The sequence below is a fragment of the Micromesistius poutassou genome, assembly GCF_964030765.1.
Source record: "Micromesistius poutassou genome assembly, chromosome: 12".
Taxonomy (NCBI): Eukaryota; Metazoa; Chordata; class Actinopteri; order Gadiformes; family Gadidae; genus Micromesistius; species Micromesistius poutassou.
The window spans coordinates 15,847,199-15,866,234 of NC_140282.1; the positions used below are offsets into that span (position 1 = coordinate 15,847,199).

Genomic DNA, 19,036 nt, shown 5'->3' on the forward strand with positions numbered 1-19,036 from the left:
CTTACAAGTTACTATACTTGAGTGAGTCAGCCACAGTGTTTAAGTGTAATTCCAAAAATTGAACTTTCGTGCTTTCAGCATGAAAGCACATAAAATAAGCCCTCCAGACACTTTTTAAAGTTGATAATCGAGTATAGAGCTTTCCCGGAGCAACGCTAACAGCCCAACAACAACTTAGTTAGCGTACTGAGAGAGTTTAATAAAAAAAGACAAGTTGTTTTACAAGTCTGTGCCTTACGGGTAGGTCCATGTTTACAGGAAGTCCACACAAGTGGATTGGGTTCAATTACACTTTAGAAATAAAATGAGGATGAAATTCATGGTGTCATGTTTATTTCAAAAGCCTAAAGGGAAGTAAACTGTATTCTATTTCTGCAATTCTGTGTAGACTCTGTATGCCAGCTTCAGTGGCTCAGGAAGTAGAGCGGGTTGTCTAGCAACAGGAAGGTTGCTTTCACGATCCCTTGCTCCTCCTCAGTATCTAGGTCTCCCAGAGCAATTCACCTAACCCTAACTGCTCACAACAAGATGGCTGTGGCCTTGCTTGGTTGTCACCACTGTTGGTTTATTAATGTTTGTATGAGAGGAAATAATTGTGTGTGGCCACACGTCTGAAAAGTGCAATGTGGTCCATTTGCCATTTAGGCAAAGTTGGAGCTCTGTGTGCTAGGTCCGATAGAGCTACTTGTTGTTATCTTCATGAAACATATTCTATAGATATGTTTTGGATACTTTTCATGTACATTAACTGGCAAACTGAAAGTGAGATTTTGTTAAGACTTTATTTCAGCAACAGATTTCAAACAATGACAATAGGTAGAATAGACAAAAAAAACCCTCTAAAGGACAATATTAACAACTGGATAATAACAAATAAGCATAAACATTGGCGTCCATATTCAAGCCCTCTTCGGCCTGCTATTAATTTCGCTTCAGGAAAAACGGCCGTTGGTCAAACTAACGGTCGTCTTCACTAATGGTTTTGTTAAGACGACCTGTCACCTTAACTCAAATAGGCCTATTAGTAAAAAGGTTAGGCTTTATTTATTTATTGTACCGAGACTACCTGTCGTTTAGAACCACAGCTAGTTAAATGTTTGACGTTTTCTTCAATATCCTGGACGGTTGTCAACGGATAACGAAACAAACAGGCTACTAATCGGGACACGACCAGTCTTGGAGCAACCTGCCTTACACGAAATATTTTTGTCGTCTCAAAGTTCAATCAACGATGACAAATCGAATATAATCTATATACTACATTCTGGTCTTCACCTGGAGAAAACGTACTCGGTGTAGCTGGTCCAGATCTTGTCTTCGTTGGGGTCGTTGCTGGTGTAGGCGCACGTACCGGTGGAGCTGCACGCCACCATGCGGAGCCCGGCTTCCGCCAGACGGTCGAACGCCTGCTCCAGAAAGTTGTACTTGAGGTAGTACCTGGCCGTGTACTTGTCCGGGGGGCGGTCGGGGTCGCGACTCTCGTTCAGCGTGTCCCCAAACACCTCCTTCACTAAGGAGATTTTACCGCAAACTGTAATTCTGGCCACTCTCCGGAACCTGGCGTCGGTTTGGAAGTCCCGTCCGATGGTGTACGTACCCCGGTAACCGATGGTAACGTAACCAGTTCGGACCCCGAGTGGGCTGACAGTGGACAACACAGAAGAGTGTGGGCTGCCCACTTCGCTGTCCCCGCCGAGGCGCTTGGAGAAGTCGTGCAGAAGAAAAAAATCAGCTTCTTTTTGTAAGCGTCCCCTCTCTCTGAACGAGTCCGGCAGAACGAAGTTCGAGTCCCTCAAATAATCCAAGATGTAGCGGAACAGAAAGCCGTCCCGGTCGAAGAAGAAGCGTCCGCCGCCGTCCCTGGCTGCGAACTTGGGAGAGCCCTGCGAGAAGGTGTTCCACAGCAGGGAGTTCGGGACCGCGGTCAGGGTCTCCAGCCGAGTCGTGTACATCTGTCCTCCGATGTTCAACTCAACGATCTCCGGGAAGGAGGAGGAGGAAACCTGGCTGTCGCTCAGCGCCATCTCCGCATCGGTGTGGGAGGAGGAGGACTGTCGTGCTGGATGTGAAGCAGCAACATGGTAGTTTACAGAAGTTTATAGGCTATGGTTGGAGTTGTTCCGTGTGGGAGGAGTAAGAACGGACTGTTAACTCTTCACGGTGGAGTAGCGTGAGAACCGACACTGATGGAATCGGTTCCAGCTGGCCTTGTGTGTGGAAATAGGTTATCCCTCACACTCACACAGCTTTTGTACATAAGTTCAACTTTGACTCCGCACGCCACGCAGATATGATAGGTGAAGCCTATATATGTTTTGTTTTATAAGCTTTGAAAAACTTCTGCCGAAAAATAGATAGGCCTAGATGGAAATTGTAGGACGAAGCCAAAACGTCAAATAAAGTATGGCCTTATAAGGTAAAGATGGATTTGACATGATGGAAACACACGACAGCAGAGTAGAAAGCAAGTAATTGCAAATGGGTGTTTGCTATTCCTTGGAGGTCTAGTTTATTCAAAAGTATAACCTTTTGAAGAACGTGAACGGATTAAAGAGGGAATGAATGCTAAATGAGGGCACACTGGCGGTTTGTTGTGAGAGGGTGACATCTAGTGGAATATATACGTAACTATATTTTTCACACACGCACATACGCCATCATTTTCTAAAATATTTAAAATATTTTCATAATTAGTGGGCTACATTAATATAATTGAAAGGACCACTTGCAGAGGACCGTTTTAAACCGCTTATAATCCTTAACATCCTTTACATTCACAATGGGCTTTGGTTAGTGGCTGCAAATATTCAAATGTCTCCTTCGAGATGTGTTGCTTCCAGCCTATAGCAAGCGTTTTATTTCACTCTTTCTGTGCACTGGTAAAGGTCAGATCATTAGACCTGGGAGGCTCCCTGGAGTGTGGAAAGGTCACAGAGATGCGACTGATTTACAGAGGAAACCCTTCTCTTTCCCACTACTGTTTCTCCTAAAGTGTCTCATTCAGCCATCAAAATATGTGACACTTAAGGGTCACCACCTTTAAAAACAGTGATTTTTACCAGTGATGACAGTAAGATGCACTTGGTCAATGGCTCCCTCTGGCGGACTGCAACCTAACTACTCCAATCAAACCCTTGGACGAGTAGGTCTCACCCATCAAGAGAGAACTACTTTTCTCTGCAATGGTCTCTTTTTCTGTAAATAACCTCTCTAATTCAGGTTGGATATTCTTCGAAATGATACAAATTACTTTAAAAAAGTATATAGAAAAAGTATATATAAGTATAAATATATATGTATATTTATTTATTTATATATAAATTAATTAATAAAAATATAAATAAATATATAGCCTATATATATATTTAGCCTTAACTATGTTCTATGTTGAATTGTTCATACATTTTTCGAAATAAGAGAAATTCAATCAAAAAGTAGGGAATATAGGTATATACAGGGGCGTAGCACCAAATTCTGGGCCCTATATACAAGAAGTCCTTTCTTAGAAAATAAGTTAGTCAGAACCTGACTTCCTCAATTTTGTCTTTCTTAATCTTTCTCTTCTGAGAGCCAGACTTCAATTTATTTAACTGTGGCTGTGACATATTGCCGCATGACATTTAGTTATGTTATTAAACTATTTGGGCAACAATCAAAAAATACAAAAAAAAAAATATATATATATATATATTTTTTTTTAATTTCCCATGGGCCCACCTCTGCCTTGGGCCCCCCCAAGCCTGTCCCACCCGTAGTCCGCTGGCTCTGGGTATATATATTTATATATATATTTATTTATTTAATTTATATATATCCTATATGTATGTTCTATGTGTAAATTTTTCATACAAAGGTTTCATACATAACTGTACCGAAATCAAAACCAAAATCAAAGAAACAAATAAGATGCTTTGTGTGTAAAAGAGATAGAGCTAGGGGTTTATGAGAGTGACAGATTTTATTAGCAGAGAACAAGTAAACAACTGTGATGTGTAGCTAGAATAGATTCAGAAATGTGTGAATTACTGTTCTAATGTGTGTGTCTATATTTCATTGACTGTATAGAATTGTGTGTGTGTGTGTGTGTGTGTGTGTGTGTGTGTGTGTGTGTGTGTGTGTGTGTCTAAGTGCGTGTGTATTTTTGGGTAACTTTGTTTCTCTACATCTGCATTTGTGTGTGTGTGTGAGAGAAGTAATGTCACCAGCTGCATGCGGCCCAACGCAACGATGCTAGCTCTCCTGTCAATCATTTAATGGCGTGTGCATTGGCGCGTACACACGTCTGTCTGACCTCTGTCTGGCCCTTCCTACACCTCCCACCCAATCTGTCCATCTCTGTCCTCTCCCCTTTCTCCTCTCTCCACTCTCCCACCCGCTCTGTCTATCTCAAACTCTCTCCTCCCTTCCCCTCCATCCTACCTTCTCTCCCTCTCTGTCTGTCCATTTCACCATTCACTACTCTCTCCATTCTCCCCTCCCTCCTCTTCTCTCTTCTCTCCCCCTCTTCCCTTCTACCCGATCCAACCATCTTAAACTCACTACTCTCCCCTCTTTCCTCTCTCCTCTACCTTCTCTCCTCTCTACTACCCGGCATGTCTATCTCCATTCTTTGCATTTATAGCCTCTGACCCCTTGCTCATCACTCCCTCTTCTTTGCTGGAGTCTTGGAAACATACAACAACTGTTTGTGGTTACTCTGTTCTGGTATCTGAGATTACTTTACAGACTAATACATGGATTATATTTTAGGGATTAGTCAGTGTTTTAGGATCAGATGTTCAGTGAGGGTCATCTACGTTCAAAAACCCAGTGACAATCAAACTAAAGTAGTAGCAAGATTTATCTTTAAGGTTTCATGTTTTACTCATATCTATATTATGCTAGATGATCATATTACTTCTGCTTAGACAAAATGTATGACGCTCCTATCCCGCCATCTTGGGTGCTCCATCTCAACATTTCTCTCTCTTCTTAGTTTTTTTAGGGACTATGGCATTATTTTGACCCTGAAACTCTACCATCTGCATCACAGAGGTCAACCTGTCTTTTTGTGTGTGTTTTGTATGTATACAAAACATATATTCCCCCCACGCACACACATACGTACACGCTGTACGCTCACACCACAGACACATTTAGCAGATGATATGACTAGGCATGGTGTGGTAAAAGAGTGGCGTGTGTGTGCCTGTGTTTGTGTGTGTTTGTGTATGTGCGCGCAAACCAGTCTGTGTGTGTGTGTGTTTGAGTTGGGGTGTGTGTTCTCTTGTCACCTTCTCTCAGGGTTAAGGCAGTGCTCTTCAATCTGCTCTAATGGAAGCGCTGGCTCAGACTCATCCTGCTATTGATAATGAAGACACGATAACAACTCCTGCCTCTGACTCACAGGAAGTGGCGAAGCCTGGTGGGGCAAAGATGTAATGTGTGGTGCACCCACTCCCTCTATCCTCCATTCTGGATCCATTCTGGATCCAGCAATCCCAATTGAGTTAATTTAAATAATATTTACATGGCTTCACCAGTGCATCCATATCCCAAAACACACCACTGCTGTGTTCCGATATCCATACTTCCATGAGTACACTTAAACGTAGTACTTTACGTAAACGTAGAACCCCATAACTAATGGTCATGATAGTATGGATTGGGATATTATCTAGTATAGGATATTGAATGAATGAATTAGATAAGTCGATAATTAGACAAGTATACAGTACTTGTATGACAAAGGAAGGTTCTATCCTAGCCTGTAAGGCTACAAGACAAATCTGCGGGCTCATGTCATCCTTGGAAACTGTTTGGATAGAGATAAAAATACAGGTGACTGGGTGAACCATCCATCTATCACTTTCTAACATGTATCAAGTAGATAAGATACTTCTATAGGACCTTGATTGGTACTCCTGATTTAACAGATTTTCGCAGGTTCATGATCTTGCGAATCCCTCGCCTCGCAAGGTAAGTTCTGGCCACCATCCCCGTTCAGACAGATTTCCAGCTGACCTGGCACTGGGCGGGCCAATCACAATTGTTTATTTAATATGGGGCTGGTGGTGATGAATGCACACACAAGCACCGTTGAGGCATTTTCGTCAGTTGAATCCACTATTGCAACAGTATTAAACAAACTGGAAGCTATATTTTCTTTCTTAAAGACGAACAAGCAACTACACTTTAAGAAGTGTTTGCTTTAAGAAAAATGTGTTTGCCGTACTTCTGACAGAATTTTAATCAACAAGCATTATGTCTCACGTTTTGTCACTCTGTGTCTATACAATTTCGCCAGATGCATTTTTCTCTCTTCCCATTGATAATGCCCCATCTAAATTAGACTGAGAGGTTCCAAGCTAATTAGCAAACACATTTGTTAATTGGTCTAGTGATGAGACTAGCTCTATTTTACTGTTCATATAAAACACACTTGAAGAAGAGGAATGTGATCATGAGTTATGTCTGAGAATACTGTCTGGTTGGGGGAGTTACTGTGTTTGTTTTTGTATTGTGTGTGTGTGTGTGTGTGTGTGTGTGTGTGTGTGTGTGTGTGTGTGTGTGTGTGTATCTGTAAATATATCACATGGGACCTATTCACGTCTTCTTTGGTTACTGGTCTCTCGGAGTGCACAGCTCCCCTGAGGCCACTTGGCTTCTGTGTGTGTGTGTGTGTGTGTGTGTGTGTGTGTGTGTGTGTGTGTGTGTGTGTGTGTGTGTGTGTGTGTGTGTGTGTGTGTGTGTGTGTGTGTGTGTGTGGGGAGGAGAAAGAGACAGGGAGAGGGACAGGAGAGTGAGTGCGTGCACGCAAAGGAAGAGAGAGAGTGTGTGTGCGAGAGTCTGGAAAAGGGAGAGCGAAAGAGGAAGAGAGAGAAAGCGATGGAGAGAGTGACAGAGTCTGGGACTCTGAGATGATAAAGTGTCCCTCCATCTCAACACGCCCCTTCATTCACATCCTCACAAAGAGAAGAGCTAGGGGGGGTTCACGTTATATTACGTAACGACTCCCACGTGAATAGAGACACATACACACACACACTCACACACACACACACACACAGACCAGGCTAGGGTTGGCTGATCTAGGCAGACAGCCCCTCCACCACGTTGGTTATCTATGTGGAATATATCTGCCTTCTGAAACACCCACTACTGAGTAGCTACATAGAAAGTTCTTTCTCCTGAAACGACCACTAGGTGAAATATTTGAAAACTGATCTACTTGGAATATTGCTACACCACTACGTTGAGTATAGATAGTTCTCCATTCAATTATCTAAAAGATCTCCTGAATGTTAGTTATCTATGTTGAATAACTATATCTCCTCAACCAACCACTACATTATTTTTTTATGTTGAACAGTTATATCTCATTAACCGACCCACACATTGGTTATCTATGTTGAATAGTTATACCTCCTGAAACAACCACAACTTTTAGTATTTAGATGGAATAGCACAATCTCCTGAATCAGATCCATGTCTCTTGTCCGGGTCGTTACAGGAAGTGGTCGTGACATTAAGAAGATCCAGGCTGCTGGCGTTGGCGGTAGTGAGCAGCGCTTCTCATTCCTGCAGATAGAGGGAGGAGAGGGAGAGACAGAGAGACAGAGATAGAAAGATGGAAAGAGAGAGACAGCCCGAGCCGACCTGCCCTAATCAGGTTCCTCTCTGGATGATTAGATTAGCGCAGTGGCTGCGGCTAATTCTGTGGGAGAAAACCGCTCACTTGCGTCTCCCTCCGCCATACTAATGGCGGAGGAGAGGAGATTCCATCCCTGCTTTGTTTCAAGCATCCAGGGAGGAGGTAGAGAGTTACTTGCAACTAGCACGTATGTAGAATGGTGCTAACATCTCTAAAAAAACCCTATCTTAGGTTTTGGTATTTGGGTATTTTGAAGATGATTCTGATGTGTTTGTTTGTGCTCTTATCTTTCCACCAACCACAACTTCATCTCCATCGACCCTCCCCCTCTCTCCCCCCCACTGCCACGTTGAGGTCCGTCGTGATTCAATAACAGGGGACATCACTTAGAGGGGACATAAATATCAGGAGCTTGCTGGGCCCCCTGCTCCTTGCTGCGTCACTAGGGGACGCGTCACTACAGGGGTTGATTTATCATCCAGCCCCCACCCACCCCCCCCCCCCCCCCGTTAACCTCTCTATTCCCTCTATCATTCTTCATATTGATAAATCACGCATAACATCTTCCACTTTTACTGCTCCTGTACGCTTCTTTCGGCAGGACAGTCTAATGTTAGGGTGTTCGGCTCAAAGAAGAAAGGTTCTAGGTTCGATCCCCAATGTCTAGTCTTAGATGACCCCCCCCAACCCCTAGCTGCTCCTTAATAACGTATATCAGCATTCAGTGTAAGTTGCTTTGGATAAAAGTATCTGCTAAATCACTGAATAGGGAGTAGAATGGAACAGAAAAGGAGCAAAAAGGCATATAGGAATTATTATCTAAAGTGTACGTGTGTATGTGTGTGGTGCACGTCTCATTAGGTTAAAACCCCTCCTCTACCATCGCCGTGGTGGTGATTCAAAACTATCATCTCCACCACAACTCCAGCAAACCACCAGTTCAACCCTTGCAAGCAACACCACCCCCTCCATCTCTGCATAATAAAAGCATTTGTCGATATGTCTCTGCGTCCACTCTGCCAGGGAGCTGTAGGAGAGATGACTATCTGGACCCTTTAGTCCCTTCTCTCTAATCTCATCTAGGAACATCCAAGATAATGACCAAACAGACTTTGTGATGTAGTCTCGGAATTCCTGCATATCCAGTTTCACGAAGAAGCTGAGGGTTAAATATCTGCCTGTGTTTTATCTTGGTGGTGGTCCAGGGGAATCAAATCAATTTATATTACATCTTGTTTCCTTACCAGGTCTCATGTAGCTCCCTTATTGGCTGTTAGCCTTCAGAAAGCTATTAATGGAGTTTTCTCTAGAGGTCAGTTTTTACCATTGATCAAATTAATGGAGAATAGCAATTTTTTAACAGCTTTTTACACTTACAAACCAATAGAGTTTTATCCTTTGGAATCTTAGTGGATTGACATTGGGTTGTAGTCAATTCTGAAACTGTTCATATATAGATATTATACTTAGATATTAATCCTTTTCATCACTTTTGTAGTGGAGGAAGAGGAGGACAGAAGAGGTAGAAGACCAGAAGAGATGAGCAGGAGGAGGAAGGGGAGGAGGACAGGAGAGCAGGAGGAGGAGGGAGGCGGAGAGGAGGAGAAATAAGAGGAATGGGGAGAGGAAGAGGAGGACGTCCAGACACAAATCGAGCACGTACTGTAAGCCAAGCCACTGAGCAGCAACTTAGCAGCAGCAGCACTGGACATCTCAGAGATGAAGACAATCTGGGTTCATCCCCGTGTTATGAATGAATGTCTTGGCTTCAGATACCAGATTGAATGGCTGCTGCTATGTTCTCTACTACCTCCAACCCTCCCCACCAATGACCTCTCACCCCGCCCCTCCTCCTACAAAACTCCTATCCCCACTCCCCCCCCCCAACCACCCTCTCTTAGTAAGTGGATTGTCTCTTGGCTGCGAGCCGGTTCTGTCATGATGCTTAATTATGAGGAGTGCTTTGCGATGTACTTCCTATGAATGGAGAACAGAATGCTCTTTCTCCTCCCCATCATCGTCTTCGTCGTCTTCGTGGTGTGTCGTGATAGGATTGGTCCCCCTACACCCAAGGACGCACAAAGGACACCATACATGGGCGGGGCCGGGCGGGGCTGGGAGGGGAGGAGCTGATGTGCAGGGGAATGGGAGGGGCATGTACGTCATCCCATCCGCATAGGCATAGGTGGTTGGTATCGCAAATCGTGACAATGGCGAAGGCGGCGACGGCCTACGTAAGCACACCCCCACCCCGCCAACATCCATCCAAACAACCGCCACCACCGCCAAACTCCGCCCCCACTCCAGAGTTAACAGCACTCAAGGTAATGTAAATAACCCGCCAGGGCTATTTTAAGACGCTGTCTTTTGACTGCGGGCATGATGGTGGACAAAGACGCCAGCCAAGCGATTGTAATCTCAGTCACGTTTCCTACTTTCTATCTCCTCTTCTCCGGGCTGGGGCCTCGTCCGTTCCGGGACACCATCAAAATGGCCCTACATTTTTGTCATGCATTTGCAGAAATAACTTCTATCTTTTATTTATCTGTATGCTAGGTAAAATAAAAAAAATACGTATCGTGGTAGAAATAAAGAAATCATAAAGAAATACCAATACCAGTAACAATTAGGTGAAATCATGCTGACTCGTTTGGAATCACAGTTCTGCAGTCCCTTTAATACTAATGCAACAAAGCAATGATACAAATATGTGTTTGTATAATTTATTACTCTCTTTTGTTTATGCTTATAGGACATCAAAAATAAACTAGACAGCCTTTGATAATCTAGCTCAGAATTTTCCCTGGCATCATTTGTTTACAGTATACTCTTGATTTTTAAATAACATGTATGTTAAAACACACATCACAGAGAACAAAAGTACATTGTACATTGCTTTCACAACAAATAAGTGACATGATATTTCTACGATGAAAATCTGTCTTTTGCTGCGATATTTAGTGTTTGTCTTTGCAAATCACAAACTAAAACACGTAAAACACACACACACACACGCACGCACACACACACACACACACACACACACGCACAGGTGGACATACACCGCCAGAGATAATAAGATTGTTACATTCATTTAAAAGTCTTTGTTTGCTGATTTTAAAAACCTACTCCAACGGTACAGTCGACAATAGGGAGAAGAAGAAAAATACATTTGAACATTTTACTTAAGGCAGCTTCTTTTTTTTCTTTTTTTTTACAGGCAAACCTTGTATATTTATGCTGTGTTTCTCTTCCTAAACAGTTACAGTTTCACATAAACTACCAACACTACGGCGACTACATGTCCTAACAAGCCTGATATTGGATCCCCTCCCTTTCAGATACACTTAAATATATATGGATGAAATTCATATTCAAAATAATAAAAAATATATTATTTTAATCTTATTTAGATGATATAGCTATCGTCTTATTTATTCTTCAGGATGAACAATATTTTTTATAGTTCAACCATATATCAGGTCAATTTACATACATAAACATATATATTTTAGAAGTATATATGAACATATATATAATGTGTTTCATAATTGTGTTCTTATTGGAAGTGATTCCATTTGGCATAATTCTAAAATATGGAGTTGAATAAAAAACCTTTATTAAAAAAATAGAATGAATATCAACTTAGAAGTGAGTTACAACATTATTGCTTAAGTCCAACAGACAACTGAAGACACCTTCTGAGGTGAGCTCCGTCAGACAGAGGTCATCAGACAGAAGTCATTCTACGTACCTGCTCAGCAATGGAGAGAGATACAGAGGTCTCTCGTCCACTCCCAGCTCCTCTTCTGTTTTCTATCTTCAGCTACATTGTGTGATTGGTGACAGAGGAAACAAGGTGGATGGGATGACAAGTATCTCTGAGAGTCTCCATGTGTTTGATCTTCAGGCCGGGCAATACACAACATGATGATACATGATGGGAAGTGGACTTTGAGTGTTTGTGTGTGTGTGTGTGTGTGTGCGTGTGTGTGTCTTTTACACGTTGTATGTGTGCGTATAATTCCTTTTTACGTTTGTTGCATTCTCTGTTTGTATGTTGTGTTTGTTTTGGTGTGTATTGAATGTGTTAACATGTGTGTTTAACATGTTTAGTTTTCATGTGTGCTTTATAGAATTGTGTGTGTTTGTGACAAATTGTCTGTTTGTATGTATTATGTTGTGTGTTGTGTGTTGTTTTGTGTTCTGCAGACTTCCTATTCTTCGAGTTATTTCCAGTAATGGAGATGATATTGCTTATATATATATATATATATATACAGTACCTATGTTTTTCTTATATATATATACATACAGTATATATATATATATATATTTATGTATATATATACAGGGGTAAGAAGGGGTAAGAAGGTTCTGGTCTGTTTCAATGGCGACCCCTATACACTCATTCCTCGCCATGGTGGGAGGAGTCGGGGCTGGACTCCTCCTCCTCCTCCTCAACCATCTCCGTGGGCAGCGTGTCCCGGCGGGTGAACGCGGCCGCCAGCGTCACGCTCAGCCGCGGCTTGACCGGCCCCATCTCCGACAGGCCGATGTTGTTGCCGCGGGCGACCAGCGTGGTCTTGTCCATGATCTCGGCGCTGTGCTTGGACACCACGGCGTCCAGGAAGTCGTACTTGTGCGACAGCGTGCCGCTCTCAAACAGGTACTTGGCCAGGTAGGAGACGGCCACGTTGCCGAGAAAGGAGGCCAGCATGGACATGGTCTTGAAGGGGAACCGCTGGACCACCACCTCTTCGACGGCCCCCGTCAGATGGTCCACCCGCTGCTCCAAGATCCACCCGGGGTAGTAGATGAAGGGGGGCAGGTGGAGGTAGGGCTCCCCGCCCCCGATGCGCAGCACCATGCCGAAGAGGTAGGCGGCCACTGAGCCGTAGGTGTTGGTGCCCTTGATGAAGAGGACGCTGAGCAGCTGGGGGAAGATGATGACGTAGACCAGGTCAGAGCTCAGGTACCACAAGCCGTACACCGTGCCCGTCACTAGCGCCATCACCGTGGCCAGACCCCCGAACACGAAGATGGTGACCCGCATCACCCACACGATCTCCCGGTCCGACGCCTGAAGGAGGAGAAGGAGGAGGAGGAGGGTGAGAAGAGGAGGAGGGTGGTGAGGGTGGTGGAGGAGGAGGAGGAGGAGGAGGAACATTCGTTTATGAGAAGGGGCAGGACAAGGGTTAGTAAAGGATTTCACAAAACATCTCATATCTCTAGGAAATAGGTTCCCTGTTTTGGCCTGTGACCTCATCTTGAGGTCTCTAGGTTTTAACCTTATCAACATAACGCCACACTAGGTGATTAGTAGGGCAGTCATAGCTGTGTTAATAATTAATTGTCAGACATTACTGTTATTATCATAAGTGGGGGTTTTCTTGGATGTGAAGGCAGAAAAGGGGTTAGTGGTGAAGGTAAGGTTAGGGTTTCCCATAGAAGGTCAGCTGATAGATGTTCCTGGTGAGCATGGAGCTGGGTTAGGGTGCGGATATGGTGAGGGGTCTTACCGACTGGCGGAAGGTCATCTGGTAGATGTTCCTGGCGAACATGGAGCTGGCAGAGAGGATGGAGGAGTCAGCAGAGGACATGACGGCAGCTGAGACTGCTCCAAGGCCGAAGAAGGAGACAAAGGGAGGACAGAGGTGCTGCAGGACGATGGGCAGGATCATGTCAGCCTGGTCCTTGTCCTTTGGGGAGATGGCTCCGTAGCTTGTCTGGTTCCAGTCTGGACCAAACAGACAGCACTCAAACTTAACAAGAACACTTGATCCTTGCCCCGATAGTGGTGCGGCTACTGGCTTGGCTACTGGGCTCAATCCCCATGGTCTGCAGTCTGTCTGTCAGCATCCTAGAGCAAGAGGCTTAACCCCCTACCTGCTAATTAATGAATGTGTATCTAAAATTCACTGTAATTCATCAGATCTGATGACCACATGAATAAATAGTCAAGAAAATAGTGAGTGAATAATGTTAAATGAATAAATAGTAGGTATAGTGAATAAATTATGCCGAATGAGTACATGGTAAATAAAATATTGAATGTAAAACTGAGAAAATGAATGCACTGTATTATCTTGAATTATGTTAGATGCACAATGCTATTGCTGTATGCAACAGAGGTAAAGGAATAATTATTATTATCTTTGTCACGCAAGCAATGGTTAACAAGCGTGTGTATTAGTAATAATGGTGGTTTGAAGCAGAGTTGACAGAATGAGTTTGTGTGTGTGGTGCCTTGCTCCTCAGTTTAAAATCTGCTCTGCTTCATTATGGATGAACCGCAGCATCTGCTCTGCAGTAGGCAGCCTCTGATCTGAGGGTCCAACACACACACACACGCACACACACACACACACAAATATACGCAAAGGCACGACCCCACCCGAGGGGCTTGCAAACACACCCACACGCAAACATGCACACGCAAACATGCACACAGACACTTGTGGGGCCCTTGGAACAAACACAGCAACACACGTAGACAAACATACATATATGTACACACATACACATATAATGACATGTAGAGACACACATGTAAATACATCTGCATATCTGTTTGTGTGAGAGAGTGCATGACGGGGTTTCAGTGTATATGTTTGTGTTCATGTGTGTCTTTGTGGGCCCCTGCATCTATGTGTGTGTGTGTGTGTGTTCATGCATGCTTGTGTCAAGTGTGTGTGTGTGTGTGTGTGTGTGTGCGTGTGTGTGTTTGTGTGTGTGCGTGCGTGCGTGAACTGACCAGTGGAGGCCCCAATGGCCCCTATGAGCACGGAGGGCACAGCCATCACAAGGCACCCAAACGCAGCCAAGAAGGAGAGCACCTGGGCATAGGTGGCTGAGGATGCAGACAGAACCCTCTGGAAGTACACCTGCCATGGGATACCTCCCAGCATCTAGACAATATAACACACAATGAGTTAAGACACAAGATGAGAGATGAGATAAGATCAGAGATGAGATGAGAGATATTAGATAATGGATGGTATTAGAAAAGAGATGAGATCAGAGATGACAAGAGATGAGATAAGAGACAACATAAGAGATGAGATCAGAGACAGGATAAGAGATGATATAAGAGATATTAGATAAGATAATACGATGAGTAGAAAGAGCTTGGGCGTAAAGTAGTTTTGGTTAAAGGAACTTGGATCGACCTTCTAGGGTTTAAGAGCTTAATTTAAAACAGCTTGGGTTAAAAACTGTTTGGGCTCCAACAGCTTGGGTTGAAATCCTGTGAGGTGGTTAAGCTTGGGGTTAAATTGCCATGGGGTCACGGACGTAATTTGGGGGGGGGACACAGGGGACATGTCCCCTGCACTTTTTGAAAAGGCCGTTCTGGTCCCCTGCACTTTTCACCGTCCAGAAACAATGTTACGCTATGGTAAACAGAGACTCGTCAGGCACTAGGACCAAGCGGAAACGGCCGCTCGAGCTGAAGCCAGTTTGCTTTCGTTTAGACCCGCCCACAAGCTCCTCCATTGGCTCTGCATTCCTTGTGTGATTGGCCGTCCCCGCTGTCACTCCATCAGGTTGTAAACAGCACCAGGACGCACAGAAAACACAGTGAACTGAAAGAGTTAGAGTTTTATTAAAAATATTTGTGTCCCCCCCACCTCTGAAATCAAAATTTCGTCCCTGCATGGGGTATATACAAGTTTGGACAGCTTCAGTTAAAAAGGCAAGTGTTCAAACAGCTTAGGGGTTAAGACAGCTTTGGTTGAAACAGCTTGGGTTGAAACAGCCTGGGTAAAAAAAAAAAAGCTTGGTTTAGAACATCTAAGGGTTGAAACAGCTTTTGGGTTAAAACGACTTTTGGATTCTAATTATCCCGGGTTACAGAGAGGGGCGAGTTACCAGGAGGCAGAAGTTGTCCACCCAGACCCACGTGGCGCCCGAGGTGATGCTGCCCCTCCAGGGGGCCTGATACACCTCCTTCACTGCCGTCACCGTGATGTCTGCCACCGCCGGGTTGGTGAGGGCAAACGGTACGCTGATCCACTGTACACACACACACACACACACACACACAAACATGCAGACAGACATACAGACACACACACACACACACACACACAAGTTACAGTGTGGATGGACAAAGTAACCTAACATTGGTTGTTGCTGAAGTGGTGATTCATGTCACATCATCATTGTGTTACAATGTGTTTGGTCTTCAATGTGAGCTTTGTCTTATTGAATGTGTGTCCTGAGTGTGTGCTTCAGCCAACAGGCATTTTAATGTGAAGGATGGGATAAGGTCAGTAATTGGCTGACCATGAAGATGCAGGGATTATGAGAAAGGCTTCCTTCTATATTCAGGACCTCCACTTTTCCAGATAGTGTGCCTAAGACACTATATTGGAGCACAGTGTGCTCAATACATGAGGGCATAGTGCGTTTAAGACATAACATTATTAGAGCACAGTGTGCTAAATTGATTATATTGGAGCTGATGAGGCATCACTTTAATGGAATAAAAGCAATTGGATGGAAAATAAAGGACGTAAATGTATGAGCGTTTAAAAATGAGAAATGGAGATTAGGGTGTAACGTGCTAGGCCTGTGTTCAGCAGAGACCCACCAGGCCGATGAAGATGCAGAACAGCTGCACCACGTCGGTGTAGGCCACAGAGTACAGCCCTCCCACCAGAGTGTAGAAAATAGCGATGAGCGCTGACAGAACGACAGACATTTTGATGTTGATGTCCACGATCACGCTCAGGGTTGCACCTGGAACCACAGGTATACAAATTAAAACTTTAAAGATGACAACACACATGAACACATGACATAGCACATACACGCGCGCACACGCACGCGCGCGTGCACGCACGCACGCACACACACAGACACACACACACACACACACACACACACACACACACACACACAGACACACACACACACACACACACCTACCTACCTATGTCTACTTGACACTCACCAAGGGCAGATAAGATGGCCGCAGACCAGAAGATTTCTCCCATGAGGGCAGGGATGAAGAGCAGCCCCCCCATGCGCTTCCCGTATATTTGCTGGAACGGGTCCAGCATGGTGACGTAACCGCGCGAGCGCATCGGCTTGGCGAAAAAAAGACCACCTTATACGCAGAGCAGAGGACAAGCGCGCAAGCAGGACTTTAGCGTGAATTTTTACTGTAGAAAAAAGGTTTCATTCATTTGAACACAAAGTAACCGCTGCACCTACCCACTACAAGGCTCAGTGCGTATCCGAACGGCGCTTGTGCCCAAGCCAAGCCGAAGCCAGGTAGATATACATACTCAGCCGTGCCGTTGATGTACCCTCCGCCAACCCAGGTCGCTAAAATGAAACACAATTAAATCAATACAATGAAACGAAATTGAAAGAACCAACTTATTCTAGTTTTTAGATCATGGTTTTAATAAAACACGTTTTAAAAAGTGTTTCTGAAAGCTGTCTTACTTCTTTTTTTTTGTGGTACAAATATAAAGTAAAACCGGTTTCTTTTCTTTTTGTTTGAAAGCAGTTAAGAAAAAAAACAAAAAACTGGGGGCTAACCTGTCATGGTGAATCCACCGACGAACAAGCCGATGTCCCTACCCCCGACCATGATGGTCTCACTGCGGTCCGTGCCCTCCGTCTCCCCAGAGTGCTTGTTTTTCCACGCGGCCCAGATGCCCACAACGAGGATGAGCAGATAAAAGACCGCGATTGCAACGAGACCCTCTATGTGGATAGCCATGGTGGCCCGTGCTGGGAACGCACTGATGTCTCGCTAGGAACGGCAGGGCATGGAGTAGTCCTGCGTGGGGCACACGGAATGGCACGGTGTGGTCATGGGACACACACTCTCCATGGCCAGGTAGCGCAATGACTGATTACAAGTATCGAACTGAATCGTAAATATAACCATATCATATAGATTTGAGTTTCATTAAAATTGATCTGCCTGTGATTGTATTGCAGTTTGGACAGAGATGCGCGTAAAGCGCTTTTTACGCGCGTCCTTTTTAACTTCAAAATATCGGAATACTATTTCGGAACGCCACATGCCCATAGTTTGGTTTCAAACCACATGTTTATTAATTGACAACAACTTAGTTTTTTTTCCCCCACGCATTATGATTTTTCCTTCCAAGCGAGGAGCTACGACCGACAAACAATTATTGATCAAATATAAAAACCTACCTGAGGTACTTTCGAAATCATGTACTTCGAAAACTTTGTCAGTATCGTGTAGAAAAAAATGTGGCTTTTGAAGAAAATGTGATGGATCGTCCTTCGATCCTCCTTGGACAAAGCGTCAACTCGGATCTTGGAAAGGTCTCCTCATGAAGCTCAGTTAGACTCCAGAGCGCACGTCACCGAAAACCCAACGTCCTTTACATTAACATAATTCATCCAAACACGTCACCGAAAGCTGTATCACGAATCCTGACACGCGTTTTCTTTCGAAGTAAATATAGCCTATACGCCAAGCTACACAGCGATCACAAATGATGGCCCAGTTTCTTTAGGTGAAATATATTTTAAAAGCCCATACCGTTTTAATTTAATCAGCTTAAACTTCTCTAGCCTATGTCATTCTGCTCATTTTATATCCAACACGAAGTGTTTTATATTTAATGGCCTCGTGTCCCCGAAACTCCGGTCATTTATTCTTCCAACTGTCAAACTGACGGCCAATTAGGAGGAGGATCCGCGTGTAATGAAGAGATGTGGAGGAATATGAACAGACTTTCACTTCCACAAATCCAGACACCATGGCGCGCACGGAGGCTATAAAGGCGCGGAAAGGTGTGCGCGTTATATAGTGCTCGGTATATCGCCCATAGTTCGAATATGAGCAAAGAAGGGAAACTTTCTACTTTATCAAGCGTCCCAAATATCGAATGGTAAACTGACTGCGTGGACATCATACATACATGTTTCAATACAGCTCATAGGAGAGGAGGGGAGGTGTTTCGGCAGTTGAGACGCCAGACTCAGACTCAGACTCGGACTCAAAGTCAGGCTGCATCAGCGCAATGGGCAGAGACCTGCGGACAGTCTTCTAGTTAGTGGGTTACTTGCCCAGTTCCAACCAACGCCCAATAGTAGGCTATCATGCGAATAATTGAATCATCTTTTGATTCAAATGTCCTAACGTTTATTTTGATGTCAAATTGTAGTAGTTATAAGATACATACATAATGTTTTTGCCAACGAAACGTCACTGTTAATTGTGGCCTGTTCGGCTTCGCTGTTGCGCGTTGCTGGAATAAGGACTAATTGAGTCCACAGCAGATGTCACGGCGCGGCACAATACCAACATAGGACTCACACCGAAGGATTTCTCAATTTTTGGAATGACTATTATTCAACTAAACACATTTCTCAAAACAAAATAACTGAAACTTGTTCGTG

The 19,036-nt window shown here is 44.1% G+C and overlaps 1 protein-coding gene and 1 pseudogene across 2 annotated transcripts; both read right to left on the minus strand.

The window, feature by feature from the left end:
• Nucleotides 1–768: 768 nt before the first annotated feature.
• LOC311356339 (BTB/POZ domain-containing protein KCTD12 pseudogene) lies at nucleotides 769–2,051 on the minus strand (annotated as a pseudogene). The gene has a single exon. The product of its transcript is annotated as a BTB/POZ domain-containing protein KCTD12 pseudogene (transcript).
• A 9,990-nt stretch (nucleotides 2,052–12,041) lies between these two features.
• On the minus strand, nucleotides 12,042–17,372 carry slc5a7a (solute carrier family 5 member 7a; the record flags this gene model as incomplete). The annotated part of the gene is made up of 8 exons (XM_084476653.1): nucleotides 12,042–12,716; nucleotides 13,156–13,373; nucleotides 14,391–14,544; nucleotides 15,506–15,649; nucleotides 16,230–16,378; nucleotides 16,593–16,748; nucleotides 16,856–16,969; nucleotides 17,189–17,372. 8 exons carry the CDS (start codon nucleotides 17,370–17,372, stop codon nucleotides 12,042–12,044), a joined length of 1,794 nt encoding a protein of 597 aa, XP_084332779.1.
• Nucleotides 17,373–19,036: the final 1,664 nt, after the last annotated feature.